Source organism: Apium graveolens, chromosome 10, assembly GCF_009905375.1.
Source record: "Apium graveolens cultivar Ventura chromosome 10, ASM990537v1, whole genome shotgun sequence".
NCBI lineage: Eukaryota > Viridiplantae > Streptophyta > Magnoliopsida > Apiales > Apiaceae > Apium > Apium graveolens.
The window spans coordinates 160,219,294-160,240,001 of NC_133656.1; the positions used below are offsets into that span (position 1 = coordinate 160,219,294).

At 33.2% G+C, this 20,708-nt stretch overlaps 2 protein-coding genes across 2 annotated transcripts; both read left to right on the forward strand.

Annotated features, from left to right (window-relative positions):
• The first annotated feature begins 16,083 nt into the window (after window positions 1-16,083).
• Window positions 16,084-17,222, forward strand: LOC141693504 (uncharacterized). The gene is made up of 2 exons (XM_074498634.1): window positions 16,084-16,813; window positions 16,919-17,222. Exons 1-2 carry the CDS (start codon window positions 16,178-16,180, stop codon window positions 17,039-17,041), a joined length of 759 nt encoding a protein of 252 aa, XP_074354735.1. The 5' UTR covers window positions 16,084-16,177; the 3' UTR covers window positions 17,042-17,222.
• A 2,284-nt stretch (window positions 17,223-19,506) lies between these two features.
• On the forward strand, window positions 19,507-20,398 carry LOC141691227 (uncharacterized). Its single transcript, XM_074495965.1, has 2 exons — window positions 19,507-20,193; window positions 20,321-20,398. The coding sequence occupies exons 1-2, from the start codon at window positions 19,507-19,509 to the stop codon at window positions 20,396-20,398; spliced, it is 765 nt and encodes a 254-aa protein (XP_074352066.1).
• The last annotated feature ends 310 nt before the right edge of the window (window positions 20,399-20,708 follow it).

The following is a 20,708-nucleotide window of genomic DNA, read 5'->3' on the forward strand; positions in this document are numbered from 1 at the left end:
GGTGTTTGATAAAATGTCTGTATGAAAAACCAACGTCAGGAGATGAGAGAGAGTAAAAGCAAAGAAAGAGAGATAAAGTGTAAAAGTAAATAAAAGATTGTATAATCTTCTCTCTCTCTTACTTATACTTGGTAAAAAAATATAACCGTTGGACACCTGTCAAACATGCAGCAATAATGAATAGTTAATGGGAACGGGAAAACAGTAATCATTACTTACCCACTTGCAGTTTTTTAAGGAAAAACCGTTCCACTTACCCAGTAATTCCATTAATTGAGGTAAATCAGTTTTAATTCAAAATTTAAACTGTTCCCACTTATTCAATTATTTTCACTACAACACCAATATTCTGAAAAAAATTTGAGTGTGAGAATGACCAAAATAAATCAAATAAACAAGTACTGATATTTTAAGATCAGAACTTAATTTAAATCAAAAATGAAGTGGTCATCAGAATATAGATATATCAGGATTTATCAGTGCATTTAAATTACAAACATCTCAGAGACAAAAACTTGCAAAAAGTAGAAATTCCATTAATATATTAAGAGAATACATTCATGAAATTTAAATTACATCAGAGCATTACAAGATTGTCCTAAGTTTCTAAACCTAACATCAACAGCCTTAGTCCTAGCTCAAGAAGCAGGGCAAGGCTGACGATGAAGAAAAACAGGAAGAAGAAAATAAGTTATTTCTTCTTCCTACTCTCTACAAAAAGAATAGCGAGTCTGATGATTCGCTCTTGCTGGCGGAGAGCTTCCAGCATTTCTTCCTCCAATCGCTCCAGATGGCGATGGTAGTCCATGTAAAAGAACAGGAGGTAGGTGAGAACCTCCTGGGGAACTGAGTCCCAAATCTCATTAGGAATGACAGTGACGTGCCATTCATGCTGCCATGCTTCACAGCTCAGCTCCATGTTGAAGGTTTCATAGTTCAAAAACATATTGTAGTTGACCATGATTGTGTTGGTATGAAGAAAAGGAGAGTGAGTTTGTGAGAAAAGAAATAATATGTAGGCTAATGTGAAGTGTTGGTTATATAGGCAAGAGATTGCCAGGAGGCACAAGGAAATTTAATGCTAACAGGTAGAAATAATTCTACCTCGTCTCCCTAGACTTGGAAGAAGAAAAACAGTCATTGGAAAGGTAAAACAGGGTTTAATGCGCACATGAAATAAGTAAAAATTACTGTGCATGTACGTGTACCACTATCCCTAATTATATTGACTGTTAATATTCCGCCCAAACATATTCTGATTTAAAATGAGACTGTTTTTAGATTTTATCCACAAATAAGTCAAGTAAAGGATCAGAATTTTAATATCAGAACTTAGACTTATATCAGAACTTAACAGTCATCAGAACATGATTTCTTAACTCAAAAAATGAATGCCTATCTTTGTAATTCTTCACACAAATTCTGATATAGATTCTTCAGTACTTAATCATCAGAACGTTCAACATAACTTGTCCTCAAAATTTATGCAATCTGACACATAAACTGTTCATCTAAAATAACATAGATCACCACAGTAATTTTCATCATTCATATGGAGTGTTTAGTGTGTGTATTAAGCTAAATATCAGACAAAGAGTAAAGTCTGATTCACTTCAGTACATCTTAGAAATAAGGCATAACTAAAACTTTACTAAAAATCTGTCATTATTCTGAAGCCTACTATTGAATGAGTTCATGCTTGAGTCCACCTCAACTGTTTTGTGCTAATTTTGTGCATCTTTTTAAATTCCAGTTTACAATGGCTTCTCGGTGTAAGTGAGTCACGACTGCTTATCAGAATTTATGCTATTATCAGAGTATTTCTCCAGTAATCATAGAGTGTGAAAAGTCACCAAGAAAATATTTTGCTTTTCTGATGCATATTACTTAATACCAGCAATGCACGTGGGTCGTCCCTTCCACATTTTTACTCTAGACCTCAAAGGAGTACCTGATTTTTATTTCTTTTTCTTTTCCATTTTTCTTTTGATAAGTGAGGTTTATCAGCACTTAGTACATTTAGCAGATTTACTAACATCAGACTTAACAGATGAGAAGCATTATTCTAGTTTTTGACTTAGTAATAAGGTAGACAGAGTAAACTTAACTAAGCTCAATATCAGAATTTGCTTGTGTCAATGGATTTCCACATAAATTATTACTTCTAACATGGGATCTCTAGTATATTGAAGACTACTAAGTCAGCATCTAGCACAGGTATCCTCATAGGATAGAATAGTTACATAAACAGACATATCACTATCAGAGTTTAGAAAGTCACATCAGACAACAGTCAGTACTTAAGTAATTTTCAATTAAGCACAGAATACACAAATAGAGTAATTTCTGTAAATACTGATCATAAAGTCTGATGCATCAGAACAAAACTAAGCAGATTTAGAGAAAGAACCTGAAACCATTCCAAGTTCATTTACCAATCTTGTAAAATTAGCTTCACACAGTGGTTTTGTGAAGATATCTTTAGTTGTTGATCTGTTGGAACAAAGTACAATTCCACTGTACCTTCATCCACATGTTCCCTTATGAAGTGGTACCTGATGCTGATGTGCTTTGTCATTGAGTGTTGAACTGGATTACCTGTCATAGCAATAGCACTTTGATTATCACAGTAAATAGGGATTTTAAAATATGTTAACCCATAATCCAGTATCTGATTCTTCATCCAAAAAATCTGTGCACAACAGCTTCCTGCAGCAATGTACTCTGCTTCTGCAGTTGATATAGAAATTGACTTTTGTTTCTTGCTAAACCAAGAAACTAATCTTCCTCCAAGAAATTGGCAACTTCCACTTGTGCTTTTCCTGTCAATTTTGCAACCTGCAAAATCTGCATCTGAGTAACCTATTAGTTTAAAATCTGATTCTTTGGGATACCACAATCCCAGATCAGCTGTTCCTTTAAGATACTTGAAATTTCTTTTCACATCTGTTAAGTGAGGTTCTCTTGGATCTGCTTGAAATCTTGCACAAAGACAGGTAGCATACATGATATCAGGTCTATTAGCAGTTAGATAGAGTAGAGAGCCAATCATACCTCTGTAATCAGTAATATCTACTGATTTACCAGTATCCTTGTCCAGTTTTATTGCAGTGGCCATGGGAGTGGATGCACTTGAACAATCTTGCATTCCAAATTTCTTCAGCAAATTTCTGGTGTACTTAGTTTGACAAATAAAAGTGCCTTCTTCATTCTGCTTGACTTGAAAGCCCAGAAAATAGCTAAGTTCCCCCATCATACTCATTTGATACCTTGACTGTATCAGTTTGGCAAACTTCTTGCAAAGTCTGTCATTTGTAGAACCAAAAATGATATCATCAACATAAATCTGGACTAAAAGTAAGTCATTTCCATGGTTGAGGTAGAATAGTGTTTTGTCTATTATTCCTCTGTTAAATCCACTTTCCAGAAGAAACTGAGCTAAAGTCTCATACCATGCTCTTGGAGCTTGCTTAAGTCCATAAAGTGCTTTATCAAGCCTGTAGACATAATCTGGATATTTGGAATCTACAAAGCCTGGAGGTTGTTCAACATATACTTCTTCCTCCAATTCTCCATTGAGAAAAGCACTTTTCACATCTATTTGAAAGACAGTAAACTTTTTGTGAGCAGCATAAGCCAAAAATATCCTTATGGCTTCCAATCTAGCAACTGGTGCAACTGTTTCATCATAATCAATTCCCTCCTGTTGAGAATATCCTTTTGCAACCAGCCTTGCCTTATTCCTTGTAATTATGCCATCACTATCAGTTTTGTTTCTGAATACCCATTTTGTACCAACAACAGATCTGTTTTTTGGTCTTGGCACTAGGGTCCAGACTTTGTTTCTTTCAAATTCATTTAACTCTTCCTGCATTGCTTGCACCCAATCAGCATCTTAAAGAGCTTCTTCCACTTTCTTTGGCTCAGTCTGAGAAAGAAAAGAATTGTAAAGACATTCACTTGAAGTAGCTGTTCTAGTTCTGACACCTGCATCAGGATTTCCAATTATCAAATCAGGTGTATGTGATTTAGTCCACTTCTTGCAGATGGAAGGTTCTCTCTAGAACTGGATGCTCCCCCATGATCCATGTTGTCTTCATTAACATTTTCTGATGCTCCCCCTGAAACTATGCTCTCTGAGTTGGATTCTTCAGAATTTAGATTTTCAGAACTATTAGAACTTGGCTTATCAGAACTTGACGAATCAGAACTTGAAGAGCCAGATGTATGTTCTGATGCTTCTTGAGATGTGGTTAGATCTTGAGTATGCTTCCCCTGCATAGGTGCATCTTCCTTTGGCGTAGTCACCACAGTTTCAATAACATCAGAGTTTAATCCATCAGAGTTTGCAGTATCAGGATTTAGATTGTCAGGATTTTCAGTATCAGAATTTGAGTCTTCATTTTCAAATCTCAGCTGATCATGATCAATAAAATCTTCAAGTCCAGTAATCTTCTTATCATCAAAAGAGACATTGATAGATTCCATGACCACTTTTGTTCTCAAGTTATAGACTCTGAAGGCTTTTGTGGAAAGTGGGTATCCTACAAAGATTCCTTCATCAGCTTTTAGATCAAATTTGGATAGTTGTTCAGGATGAGTCTTAAGAACAAAACACTTGCATCCAAATACATGAAAATACTTCATATTTTGCTTCTTTTTCTTCACCATCTCATATGGTGTCTTTCCTTGCTTGTTAATGAGTGTTGCATTCTGAGTAAAACAAGCAGTCTGCACAGCCTCAGCCCAGAAATAGGTTGGAAGCTTTGCTTCATCAAGCATTGTACGTGCAGCTTCAATGAGAGTTCTATTCTTCCTTTCAACAACTCCATTTTGTTGTGGAGTTCCAGGAGCAGAGAATTCATGTTTGATTCTATGGTTTTTGCAGAACTCTTCCATTATCAAATTCTTGAACTCAGTACCATTATCACTTCTTATTATCTTCACTAAGTCTTTGACCAATTTATCCAGTTGCTTGACATGATCAATCAAGAGAGATGCAGTTTCACTTTTTGTGTGCAAGAAATACACCCATGTGTATCTGGTGAACTCATCCACTATGACCAACGCATACTTCTTCTTTGCAATAGACATGACATTTACTGGACCAAATAGATCAACATGTATAAGGTGATAAGGCTCAAGAATTGATGATTCAGTCTTGCTCTTGAATGAGGATTTCCTTTGTTTAGCCTTCTGACAAGAATCACAAAGGCCATCAGGAGCAAATACTGACTTTGGCAATCCTCTCACAAGATCTTTCTTGACTAGTTCATTTATATTGTTGAAATTTAAATGAGAGAGTTTCTTGTGCCAATTCCAGCTTTCTTAAATTGATGCTCTACTCATCAGACAGATTGCAGAACCATCAGTACTTGTTGAAAGCTTGGCTTCATAAATGTTACCATGCCTGAATCCTTTCAGAACAACTTTGCCTGTAGATTTACTTACAACTTCACAGTGTTCTTCAAAGAAATCCACATGATAACCTCTGTCACAGATTTGACTGACACTCAGCAGATTGTGTTTAAGTCCTGAGACCAGAGCTACTTCTTTAATGATGACATTCCCAAGATTGATATTGCCATATCCCAATGTTTTTCCAATGTCTCCATCTCCATAAGAAACACTTGGGCCAGCCTTCTCCACAAAGTCTGATAGCAGGGCTTTATTTCCAGTCATATGTCTAGAGCATCCACTTTCCAGAACTAAGATGTTTTTCCTGTTGCCCTGCAATCACAAAGACCACTAATTATTAGTTTTAAGGACCCAGACATGCTTGGATCCTTTGGCTTTATTAAGTCTGTTAACATATGCAGCGGATTTAGCATCAGAGTTTATGTTAACATTTTTCTTATCAGAATTTACACTATCAGACTTTGAATCAGAACTTACACTAGAAGGAACAATGGTAACTTTCTTTAAAGAAGGTTTTATTTGATAATAATCATAGTACAAACTATGATATTCCTTACAAGTATAAATGGAATGCCATAAACTACCACAATGAAAATAAGGATTTTGTGGCTTATATCTAACAGACTGACTCTTAACTCCTGACTTTTGAAGGTAAGGAGTTTATGTTCTTATTCTTCCTGCAAAAAGAAGCCAGATGGTTAGAACTTCCACAGTTATGACATGTTTTCCTAGGAGCTTCAGGAACAGGCTTATAATCATTGCTTTTATTCACACCTTCCTTTCCATTCCTATTTTTCCTAGGTGATTTTACCTTGTTTGCATTCTTAACATCTTTCAGCTTATGCTTAAGCTGCTTCTTAGTCATTAAGCCTACGTTTACTTCAGTTGTCTTTTCCTGTTTTAGTTTGTCAGAAGTTAATTCCTTTTTAACTTCTGATTTCTCATTATCAGACTTTACAGCTACAAACTTAACAGGTTTTAACTTTGGCTTTTGTTTAACAACTACAGGCTTAATATCTACAGTTCCTTTATCATTCTTATCCTCTCCATAACCTAAGCCCTCTTTCCAGTTTTCACTACTTAACAAATTCTGAGTTGTTCTGCCAGAGTTAGTCCAAGTCCTGATAATCTCTCTTTCCTTTTCTAACTCAGCTTTTAGAGATTCATTAATTTTAAGCACTTCATCCCTAACATAAAAAGCATCATCTCTATCTTTCTGAGTTTGATGGAACATGACTAACTCTTTTTCTAAATAATCATTCCTCTTTTTGCAAGCAAGATTTTCAGAAGTTAATCTTTCACATGTTAAAGTTTGATCTCTATAACTAATAAACATGGTTTTAAGATATCTTATCAACTCATTAATATCATCAGTATGGAAGGCATAAGTAGTTTGAGGTACCTTTAATACAGCAGCTTCAGAACTGCTTTCAGCACTTGCCTTATCAGCATTTGCCAGCAAGGCATAATTCTCCTCACTTTCAGAATCTGAGTTATCTGTCCAGCTTTTCTTCTTTGTGACAAGAGCCTTGCCTTTGTCACTCTTCACTTTCTTGCAATCAGGAGATATGTGGCCTTTCTCACCACAGTTGTAGCATTTGACATTTGTATAATCTCCTCTGTCAGACTTTCCTCATCTGCCCTCAGATTTTCTGAAATTCTTCTTATCAAAACTTGTGCCTTTCCTGGAAAACTTCTTTCCCTTCCTGAACTTCCTGTATGCAATCTTTGTGATTCCTTTCACCATAAGAGCACACAGCTTTATCATCTCTTCATCAGCATCCGTCTCAGGCAAGCTTTCAGATTCTGAGTCATCATCACTTTCAGAACTTGATGACTCAGTATCAAACTTTGTGAAGAGAGCTTTACCCTTGTCTTTCTTTGAGGTAGCTGCCTTGGGGGATTCTTCTTCAGCCTTAAGAGCAATTGTCCTTGACTTTCCTCCTTTCCTCTTGCTTCTTTGTTCCATCTCAAGTTCATGAGTCTTGAGCATTCCATAAATTTCATCAAGAGTTATTTCATCAAGATTATAGTTGTCTCTTATTGTTGTTGCCTTCAAATCCCAGCATTCAGGAAGAGCTAACAGGAATTTGAGGTTTGAATCTTCAAGATCATACTCCTTATTAACTAGTGACAAATCATTCAAGAATTTGACAAATCTATCATATAAATCAGTCAATGACTCATTAGCCTTTGAGTCAAAGTGTTCATACTCTTGAGTGAGTATTGTCTTCCTGTTCTTCTTAATCGTATGTTCCCTGACATCTTATTTCCAAGGCATCCCATATCTCCTTTGCAGTCTTGCAGTTTATTACCCTGTTTGACATTACATTATCAATAGCACTATGCAGTAAGTGCCGTACCTTAGCATCCTTAGCAATTGATGTGATATCTTCAGCAGTGTAATCACTCTTCTCTTTTGGTACAGACTTTGTTGCTTCACCTGCAACTGCAACAGCGAGCTTGGTTGGTTTGTGAGGCCCTTCCTTGATTCTATCAAGATATTCTGGATCTGTAGCTTCCAGAAACATGGTCATCCTCACCTTCCATATGGCATATTCAGATGGTCTCAATATGGGAACTCTAATAGTCTCATATCGACTTTGAATTTATGTCTTTGGAGGTTCTTCAGCTTTGGTGGGCTTAGTTGGAGTTTCTGCTTCAGACATGATTGTGTTTGGATCTTAAACTATTTGTGTGTTAACAGATAGGCTCTGATACCACTTGTTAGGTCACACACACACTGTAGAGGGGGGTGAATACAGTGTATAGCAAAATCAAATCAAACTTTAATAACTCAAGTAACAGAAAACAAACTTTATTGAAACAATAAACTATGTTACAGTATGTAACTGTTCTCTCTCAGTGATGAACAAATATCACGAGAGCTGCTAGGGTTACAATGAATAATCTTCTCGATTGTGATAACACTTTTAGTGTAAACCCTATATCTATGTTTATATACTACACAGTTACAAGATAATCGCTAATTGATATGGAATATAATTCTGCTTCCTAAAATATATCAATCAGATATCTTTTTCTTCCAAATATTCTATTCTTCATAGAATTCCATCTTCATGCATATCTCTTCTTATGTTTGTCTCGATCTTCTTTCCTTTAACCAGCTGCCTTCCTTATCTGAACGTCCTTCAGTACTTAAGTTCTGATATCCATCTTCTGATGATTATCTCCTGATAATATAAGTACTGATATCCTTAAGTCATGACTTCCAGTAAGTACTGATTTATCTTGTTTAAGTAAGATCTGAAAATTAAACATAAATCACATTAGCCATGACATTATCAAATATATCTAACACTATCAGCATTTGCCATCAGGGAATAGTTTACCTCATGTTCAGAATCTGAATTGTCTGTCCAGCTTTTCTTTGTGACAAGTGTCTTGCCTTTGTCACTTTTTCCTTTCTTGCAGTCAGGAGATATGTGGCCTCTTTCACCACAGTTGTAACATTTGACATTTGAGTTGTCTCCTCTGTCAGACTTTCCTCCCTTGCCTTCAGACTTTCTGAACCCCTTCTTATCAGAACTTCCACTTTTCCTGGAAAACTTCTTGCATTTCCTGAATTTCCTCTAGGCTATCTTTGTGATACCCTTTACCATAAGAGCACACAATTTCATCATCTCTTCATCAACATCTATTTCAGGTAAACTTTCAGTTTTTGAATCATCATCATCAGAATATGATGACTCTGAATCAAACTTTATGATGAGAGCCTTTCCTTTGCCCCTTTTTGAGGCAGCCATTTTAGGAGATTCCTCCTTAGCCTTAAGAGCAACTGTCCTTAACTTTCTTCCATTCTTCTTGCTATTTTGATCCATCTCAAGTTTATAAGTCTTGAGCATACCATAAATTTCATCCAGAGTAGTTTCAGTAAGGTCATAGTTGTCTCTTATGGTAGTAGACTTCAAATCCCAATTTTCAGGAAGAGCTAAAAGGAATTTTAGATTTGAATCTTCAATATCATATTCCTTGTCCACCAGTGACAGATCATTCAAGAGTTTGACAAAATTGTCATATAAGTCAGTTAAAGACTCATCAGCTTTTGAGTCAAAGTGCTCATACTCTTGAGTGAGTATAGTCATCATGTTCTTCTTGATTGCATCAGTTCCCTGGCATCTTGTCTCCAAAGCATCCCATATCTCCTTTGTAGTTTTGCAATTAATTACCCTGTTTGAAATGACATTATCAATGAAACTATGCAGCAAATGCCTTACCCTTGCATCATTGGAAATAGATGAGATGTCTTCAGCTGTGTACTCATATTTCTCCTTTGGTATGATCTTTGTTGGTTGATCAGCAGCTACAACAGAGCGCTTGGTAGGCTTATGTGGTCCTTCATTAATTCTGTCAAGGTATTCTGGATCTGTAGCTTCCAGAAATATAGCCATCTTCACTTTCCATATGGGATACTCAAAAGGTCTCAGTATGGGAACAATAATAGTCTCATATCGACTGTGGGTTTGAGTCTTTTGAGTTTTTTCAGTTTTGGTGGGCTTGGTTGGAGTTTGTGCTTCTTCAAACATGATTGTTTGGATCTTTACTTATGTGTGTTAAAAGAAAAGCTCTGATATCAATTGTTAGGTCACACAACACTGTAGAAGGGGGTTGAATACAGTATTTATACAATCAACTTAATTTAACACAAGTATGTAACAAAGATCAAGCATATTGAATAAACTATGTTACAATAAGAACTATTGTTCTCTCTCAGTGATGAACAAAATATCACTAAGAGCTGCTAGGTTACAATGTATAATCTTCTCGATAATGATAACACATATAGGGTAAACCCTAAGTCTGTGTTTATATAGTACACAGTTACAAGATAACTTCTAATTAATATGAAATACAATTATGTCTCCTAAAATATATCAATCAGATATCTTCTACAAGTCTTTCAGTCTTTCATACTCTTTCCATGCATATCTTCTTTTGTTTTAGTCTCGATCTTCTACTGCAAATCAGCTTCCTTCCTTATATGAAAGTCTTCCCGAACTTAAGTTCTGATATGACCTTAAGTTCTGTTATTAAGTTCTGACTTCCAGTAAGTCCTGATTTCAGTAAGTCAGTCTCGATCTTCTACTGCAAATCAGCTTCCTTCCTTATATGAAAGTCATCTCGAACTTAAGTTCTGATATGACCTTAAGTTCTGATATTAAGTTCTGACTTCCAGTAAGTCCTGATTTCAGTAAGTCCTGATATGTCCTGTTTGTTAAGATCTGAAAACTAAACATGAATCATATTAGACATGACATCTCAAATATATCTAACATACCCTTTGAACTCAATATGGTAGAACACTAAAACTACTAGAAAAATATCAAATTTTTCAAAAACCCATTCTAAATGTTGAAAACCCACTTTACAAATCCACAAAAAATGATGAGGATTGTTGACATAATGGAAGACCACAAAAATTAGTAACTCACCACTAAGTATTTGATTTTGAAATAGTACCGTAAATTCATTGAAATTGAATAGGTAAAGTGAAGAAACCCATTATTTTTTGGGCATGGAATCGCTCTATCTCGGACATGACATAAATTTATATCCACCATTCTACTTACCATTCAAATCAATTAGCCCGGTTGCCGAGAGATTGATTGAGTTGAGAATACAACATACAACGTTACAAGCGCTATCAAACTTTTACACATACTTTTACATACGTGGATATGGATGAAATTATTAACATTCCAAAAGAGGGATCAACATTATGTGCCAGTGACCATGCAAGATTTGGATTCTTTAAAAATTAAAATAGAGATGTTGTTTTTTGTGTAACCACCGCTATGAAAAGAATTGGTGGCAATAAGTGCCCTAAAGAAGGGTATACTATATTCGTGTAATCATTTTTTAGTCTCTTTTTTCTCCTTTATCTGGGACGGTTACTTGCCAAATACGAATAACACAATAGACTTCTTCCACCATTTCCATCTTATTTACCCTTATCATACTGCATATACCACTAGTCCGATCATCCCTGTAATATATACCGTCCACAAAAAAATTTCTATCACTTTGCTTCAGATATACATAATTCAATCATTTGCTTCAGTTATACATGATTCAATCATTTGCATATTTCATCTATTTATCAATTCATTTTGTTAGCGTCATTTATTATATATACACACAATAATTACTATTATATATTCACACATTATTCCATATTGATCATTGATCACAAATATTTGTTATTCAAGAGGGTGGGATTTTGGAATTAATTATTGGTTTGGGTTGCCAACTAGGACAGTATTCATGTTTATGTGAGATCTTTTCTTCTAGGGAGAATAAGGGTTTCTGCACTATAATTTAAATTACCGTAAATCATTATAATAACTGCCGAGGAAGAATACAAGTATGAAATTGATGATGATGAAAATAGCAATGTTAGAGTTAAGAGTCCGATTCAGTCACATTTTCGTGATCAGCCGCCATTCAAATTAATGCAACATGTTTGAATTTCAATGGCAACCATTTCCCTCTTCAATGGTGGCGTCTTTACGTGTAAGTTATGTGTAAATAATATCACGGGAACATGTATTATCTCAAGCACATCAATTACTATTTTATACAATTATCCGTTGGCAAGTTACAATGACAAATGCAGAAATTGCTCATATGAATAGTCCAAAGCTGTCTACGGAAGCATCAATACATAATTTTTCATATTTAACCCTTGATTGTTACTTTCGATGTTTGACTTCGTAATAAATATATACAATTAATCACTCTATTTGCAAAAGAATGACGTTTTAGAATTTACACAACTATTAAGAAAGTTAGTTACTATTGTCAAAGTGTAGTTAATGTGAATTCAATTTCCTTTACGGCCCTTAATTTTCTTTGTTGATAACTTGAAAAAGAAGACTTACATAGGTGTAAAATTGGAAATAATCTAATCAATTGTCATTGATGAATGAGAACGGCAGTTTATAAAAAATTAGCGTAAAAACCCGTACGAGGCACATACCACTTTTTATACAGAAATAATTTCTCGAATAAATTTATATATATATAAATTAAAATAATTTTATGATTTGAAAAGGGGGAAATATTTTTTTACTTTATCTCATATTTTATAGTAATTTCTAACATCATATATGATTCTCATGTACCAAATTTATTAATTTGTGAGTTTTATTTCATAATTTTTGAATAAAAAATATGTCCATTAAAGGCATATAATAATTTTAAATTTGTTAAAAAAATATTTTAGATTTAAATGACGTTAAATAAGCTTTATTAAATTAAACAACTGAGTACGCATATTTATTATTTATATTTGAAATGGACGCACGTAAACTCATGTGAGATATAACTATAGTATATTTGTAAAATTCAAAATTGACCACGTATCTCGAGACATATTACAAAATTTCTTAATTTTATACAATAGTCATTAGGTGTGCCTACGGGTCCCAAACCGACCATACCTTTCCCGAGATAACCATAACCCGACCCGAAAAAATTCAAACCAGACTTTAATCCAAAAATTATTAAAACTGAATTAAATGAGTTGGGCTAGGAATTTGTATTTAATTGGCTCATTTCAATGTGACACGCACCCTTACTTTTAATAATACGATTAACATTTAACACTATTATGGTAGGTAAATGTAACTTTATGCTCGAAAATCATATTTAAATGTAACTGTACATGGCCAAGCTTTTTTTTAGTTAAGTATGAACTTACTTTAGGTAATAATATAAACACTTTGACAGTATTCATGCGCACACCTGATCAAAAGGAGTCTCGGTGAGCATAATAACTATTATACTAAAAACTTGTACTTAAGAAATTCCACCAAGCCTGTTTTATTTTATTTTAACATTATTGTACGCATACATAATAATTTTTTATGTTCTATCCCACCTAACCCTACTCAAATTCTAAAGAACCCGACTGATAAAATTTAACCCGAACTTTAATTGGGTTAAAAGTTATTAAAATTGAATTAACAGGTTGAGTTAGATTTTGAATTTAATCCGTCAAATCCGACCCGCGTGCATCTCTAGTAGTCATTCTTGGATTGTCATTCTTGGAGTTGTCTCGCCTGTTTAACTATATGTAATACATCGGCAAGTTCCCTTGCGGTAATATTTTGTATACATTATGAATGACGGTTTAATAAGTATTAATATAGTTTTTTAAATTATGACTTAATCTTCGTTTATTTGTCATAACTAGGGCTGCACAAAGGTTAAAAAATGGACCGGACCGACCCGGACCGGACCGAAGACCGGATTTTTTCAGAATTAAAGACTGAGGACCGAACCAGCTCTATCCGGTCTTGAGGCCGGACCGGACTGGAAAAACCCGGTTTGGACCGGGACCGGACCGGTTTGGACCAGTTTAATTAATATTTATATAAAAAAATTAAATATATAATTTTTTTTCCAAATTTATATTCATTAAAAAATGTGTTACTGGGCATGTAAATAAAAATTTGAAAATAAGTACATATTTTATTATTTTAAAAGTAAATATAAAATCTTAAGAGTATGAATATCAATATTTTATTACATGAAGTACAAAATTTAGTAATTTAAAGTTCAGTATCGATCTATTTTATTATATGAATTTATTATCTATTAACTTGGATCAATAAAATATGATATGGGTGAATATTTAATATTTATATATGATCTTATAAGACATAAACTAAAGGTAAAATAATTATATATATGAATTCAGGTCCATTTAGGTCTGGACCGAAGTTTTTCAGGTTTTGGACTGGACCGGACCGAAGATCGGATTTTTTCAATTATAAGGACGGGGGACCGAACCGGATATGTTCGGTCCGGTTCAGGTCTTGGACCGGTAGACCCGGTCCAGTCCGGGTTACAGGTCCAGACCTGAATTCTGTGCAGCCCTAGTCATAACATTGGGTCAAGATAAACTCAAGTACATGATTTTATGCATTGAGTTTATCGTACATATGAGTGAAGTATTATACATTGTTCAAGATCTAAATTTTTCAACTCATTTTAACTTAAATTTACTACATTCTATATTTTAAAAAAAAAATTGTATATTTTATTTAATTGTATAATTAATAAATTTATAAGGGAAAGTAACAATATTTGAATTGTCTGTAACATATACACAAACACACATACACAATTTGAAGACCAAAAAATCATTGAAAAATAATGTATGTGGAATATAGTTAAAACAAGTTCACTAATTGTCTGTATATTTATTATTTCATTTAGCAAATTGATTAATATATCTTAATACTTAAATTTAATATATCTTATAAAAAACCTTTTATGAAATACTCACATTTTTTCGTTTAATATTCAATATGACATCGGAATATATGGAATTCTATAACAATATAGCCAAAATTTTATTTGCTCAAAGTTTAAATAATATAATAAAATAGAATAGAAAGAATGAATGTATGTGCTTTATCCAATAAGAATTTTAAAATAAACTAAGGTCTAGCTCCTCAGTTTTTTAAAGGGAAGAAAGTAAGTGTTAAGTAGGTAAAGTACATTTATCTCATTTTTGGACTGAAAATTTTGGAATGAAAACTTGTTAAATTTACATTCATTATCACTTAATTTCGCTGCTTTTAAAAACTGAGTATAAATATGAATGTAAGTGAAACTATTTTATTCACTCACTACTTGTTTTCCTTTTTAATTAAAACTGGGGGAGGGGTAAATGATCTTTGTAGCCCAATAGTTATGGCATATGTAAATTTTTAATAAATCTATACTATATTATAATAGCCGGAATAAAGATAATTTGGTTCAACGGTTTGGTTCAACAATAATTCCCTAATTTTGATTATTACAAAAATAGATAAATAGTGTTATATATCTAATAAACTACTAAATTATTAAACAACTAATAAATATAGTATACTTATCCTACTAAACTACGAATACAAAGTTCAACGGTTTGGTTCAACGATAATTCCCTAATTTTAATTATTACAAAAATAGATAAATAGTGTTATATATCTAATAAACTACTAAATTATTAAACTACTACTAAATATAGTATACTTATCCTACTAAACTACGAATACAACTTATCATATTATTAAAAGATATAAATAATAGTGTTACATATCTGCTAAACTACTAGAAATAATCTATTTATTCTACTAAATTACGACCACATGTTATTCTATTATTTTTATTATAAATTTATAATCATTATATATTTATATAAATATTTTAAAAATATAATATAACTTGATAAATAAAAATTTAAAATATTAATGAAAACTCGTGCATCGCACGGGATTTATGCTAGTAAGAGTAAAACACTAACTTCATGGTTCAATTTATTCGTCCTCTTTTAATATATAGGAGACAAAAGCAAATTTCACGTCATTTAGTAGTATTTTATACAATATATAGGGACATGTATATACGTGGACAACTTACATTTTTTTAATATATCTATTTCTATAAATGTAACAATTAAAAAATGATGTTTCTTTGTAAAAAAGGGATGTTTTTAAAAAGGGACGAAGGAGTATTGATTAGTTTTTTACATTTCACCTGTAAAAATATTTTTCTCGGCTGATGAATTTTTTTTATCGGTATTCTACATTTATACACTTGAATTGAATGTGAAGTTCAAAGTATCTTCATACGAAGAGTCTACAATTATTGAAATCAGATTAATGGCACATAATATTCAAAACCCAACACACACTGTATGTAAATATAAAAAACCTCTTCACGTTTTGTTCTAGTAGCATCAATGGGAGAAGCTAAATCAGGAAAAATCAGCCTGAAGCTCCTTGTAGACAGAAATGAAAATAAAGTTATCTTTGGGGAAGCCGGAAAAGATTTTGTTGATTTTCTTTTCCATTTTCTTTCTCTTCCAGTTGGTACAGTTGTTAAGCTTTTGTCCAAAAACAAAATGGTTGGCTCTTTGGGAAAAATCTACGAAAGCATCGAAGCTATGAATGTCAGTTACATGGAGCCTAACGTGGATAAAGATGAAGTTCTGAGTCCAAAAGTTTATTCCAGCCTTGGAGGTACTCCTTTGTTGCTGGGCAACAAAAGTGCTGCTGATGATGAACTTGATGGCACCAAGGTTTACTACAGATGTAACAGAGGTTGTGCATATATGTCAAATAATATGCTGGTAAGATGTACTGCTTGTGGAAACAAGAGTTTGGGGGTGGAAATAAGGTACATCGAGTCTCCGGAGAATGAGAAGGCTGCAGAAATTGGAAAAGGAGGAGGATATGTAAAAGAGCTGGTTAATTATATGATCATGGACAATCTTGTGGTGAAGCCCATGTCAACTATTTCGAGTATAACTCTTCTCAGCAATGTTAAAGACATGACTGCAGTTGAGACGCTTGAGATTTATATAGGAAAGAATGAGGTAAACTAGCTATGTATATCATTATTATTATGTTTAAACATTTTCTTTTGAACGTTAATGACTTAAATGCATAGTAGTATCTGATGAATACTTTACATTTGGTAGGCTGTGGATCTGCTCAAGGAATCGTTTGAAACAGATAAGGTTTTGACCTCTCTGTTTCTTGGGATACAAAGCTCTTCTAAACTAAGTGCTCATAAAAAGAGATCCAAGAAGAGAGATTATTAATAGAGGGCCACTCATCGAAGTTTCTCGCAGCATTTATGCAAGGAAAAATATTTCAAATTCTAATTTATATGTATGAACCTCTTTGTTTGTGTTGAGGTTGAAACTGTTTGATTTTCTTTCTTGAATCTTGAATCTTTCGTTAGAGCAAGATTATGGATCAATTATTATTGTTCACATCGTATATCATTGTTCACATTATATATCATGTCAAGATTCAAGTTAGAGCATTCACATCCGGTATCTCAAAACTATCCCTATATTCTTATTATAAATGGAAATTCCCCAAAATTATTCCTAAATTTGTTTAACAAAGAAGAATCACTTGCTCTCACGCCCCATTTTCATCCCCATACTCTTTTTATATATTTCTTTGTCTCTCCCCTGGTCTTTAAATACAAAAGAGAAAAGAAACACAGTACAAGAATCTAACAGAAGTATATAAATGTGGAAGGTGAAGGATGCGGTTCTGCAGTGAGTCCCTAAGTATGGGGACTTGTTTCTAATCTGTATAATTATTCCCCATTTTGAGGATCCCCATGGAGAGAGTTTTTCTGGTAAAATATCAACATATTTTCTAAATTATAGAGATGAGATGCAGATACAAAACCGGATTTCTAGTCTGCATAACTTCTGTATTGTTTAAATAATAATCCATGATACATAGCAGAAGCATGTATTATCTGATCATGGACATCTTCGACAAATTAATTCAAAACGCACTTTATTGTCAGTAATGAAATTACTTCTGAAGTCGTTTGCAATCAAATCTAGCAAACCCTTTCCCTGCATTAAGTTTTTTTTCAAAAGTTTGTGAGCTTTAGGAAGGTTCAACAAAATTCTGGTTTTCTTAACTCCTTGTATATGCCGTACTAATATGCAATGTTTTAAAAGTTTGAACTCGAGAAGGCATCGGATCGAGTTTTATTTTGAAATGAAAATGCCAGATACGCGTTATCCCCAATCAGGTGAGAAGTTGGTAGTTTTTTAAAACTAATATGAGATGAACACATATACATATGAAAATTAAAGTTATATGCGTAGCGTTTGTCTCATGGGCTAAGTACTGAAATTTATAAATTTGGAGTGTTTTAATTACTGTAGTAATTGTGAATGTATGGGGTACAATATTATTAAAAAGAGTTGATCAATCCAAACAAAGTAAATTATAGTACTATAAATTTATAATTATTGTGTCATGGACACATCACACAAAAAAACTTGTACCTCACACTTCTCTCATTTTCTTAACTCAATCTTAATTTCAAATTAAAAATTATTTTTTCAATAGTTTTAAAATTGAAATTTAAAACTTAAAATAAACTAAATATTTTTTTCACGATAAATAATTTTGTAATATTTTTCAATTTTATATAACACGAAATTTTCAATCAAAATTATGGATTAATCATGAAAAGTCTAGACTAAATTAGGACGTAAGAGTATAAAATTCGACCATTAAGGAGCGTCTAAATTGAAATCAATTTAAGATAATTTTTATATAATATTAGAGTAATATATGATTAATAAAATTTAAAATAAATGCTTGGTTTAGTAACTAATCGGTGGGATTTGAATTTAAAAACTTGATTAATTAAACTTAAAATTAATGGCTGATTTAACATGTAGTCGATGGATTCGACCCTCCAAATTTTGATTGTTTATATTTAGTGTTTAAATTATTAATTATTAAGTTTTGGATGGGTAATAAAAAAGAGGTTGAACCAAATAATATATCTTTCCATTATGTTTTTTATGACCCACGACTCACAAAAACAAGATAAACAAAAGAAGGCTTTTAACAAATTAAGGCCACAATCTTGAGGTAGAAAGTATTGGTGTTCTTTCTTGCATCTTTCATTGGATTAAAAAATTTGGTCGACTAAAGTTCACAAGATTGAAGATATCAGTGTCACTGTGCTAGGGATCCGCAGAGTCGACGGTTTTACATTATTGTTCTAATTTATTTGATGGATTAGTGTTGTAAGAGTTTGAGATAATTGCATATGCTTTTGCTTTTTTATTAATTAACATGCAAATATACGTAGGTAATCGAATGAATTATATATATAGGATCACTATAAGAAGTTTACGGGCCCAGTAAAAAATAAAACTAATATTGTACGATTTTATGATACATCAAAACTCATCTAGTATGTATATAGTGAACAATTGTATCCGCATTTCTGTAAAAAAAAAACAATTGTATCCGAGTATACGTGGTTACTTATTTTGTTTTATTGCTTCCCAACTCTCATTTGGATACATGCATATCATAAACCGTCACTCCACCGAAAATGAATTTGACTTGATCGTACATGTATAAATGAAAAGCCTGGTCGATATGTATTCCGTTCCATTAGTTTTTGACTTTTTTCATAACGTGTACATAAATATCAAACATCGTTAGAAGTGTTTGTTACACTAATCTTCTCGTCTAGTTCAAACCAACCAATCATTTGTGAATAATGGGTAACACTAAAATCAGCCTGAGGCTCCTTGTAGACAGAAATTCCAATAGAGTAGTCATAGGAGAAGCTGGAAAAGATTTTGTTGATTTTCTTTTTCATCTAATTTCGATTCCGGCCGGCACAGTTGTAAAATATCTGTTCGACCACGAGATGGTTGGATCTTTGTGGAATATTTACGATAGCATCGAAGCCATGCATGAAAATTACATGGAACCAAATCTGAATAAACATAATGTACTGAATCCGAAAGTATCATCAAGCTCTCTTGCAGATACTCCGTTCTTGTTGGCAGAAATAGCCAAGGAAGAACGAAGTGTACCAAAAGTTCTATACCGATGTGGCTATCATAGCTACAGCACTAAACCTAATAGCAGCAGTACTAAACGTAGGCGTAATCATACTAGTATTACTTTTCATCCATATGTGTCCAACGATCCTGGAGCCAAGTGCCCTACATGTGGGAAGGAGATGACGAAACAATTGACGTATGTCCATAGTCCCGCCAAGGAAGTTGAAGTTGAAAGTGGATCAGGATATGTTAAAGGGTTAATGAAGTATGTAGTTATGGATAATCTTCAAGTGAAGCCAATGTCTGCTGTTTCTGCTATTTCTGTGCTCACTGCTTGTGAAGTTAAAGACTTGGATGCGCTCGAGACACTGGAGGTTTTTATCGGACAAGAGGAGGTAATTAGAACTAATATTAAACTGATATTTCGACACTTAGCAAAAAAAACTGATATTTCGACTACTATTGTATACACATTTACACATCAAGTATAATTGCTAATCTGATTGAAATTTGTTTTGTTAGGCTGCGGAGTTGATGAAGGCCTCTTTTATCACAGATAGAGTATTGACTCGCTTGTTTCTTGGAAATCAGAAGGCATAATTTAATCAAAAGTACCCCCGGACTAGCTACTGATGTATAGTACTATCGCATTTCTATTTTTAGATGTTCAAATTTCAGTTTGGAAATGATCTGTGCTTCCTGTGATAAGCTGTTGTATGCATGCTGGTTAAGTTAAACAACCACGGGCCATTTCATAAATTATCTCAAGTTGTTTTTTCATTTTCTAATGAAGTCTTAATTTTAAGTCATTCGTAAGTATCCCTAAACCATTGTACCGTAGTCAACATTTTACAAGTCATTTCTCGTCTTTTAAATTTGTAGTCTTTTGGGGAGTACTTTTTGAATATCT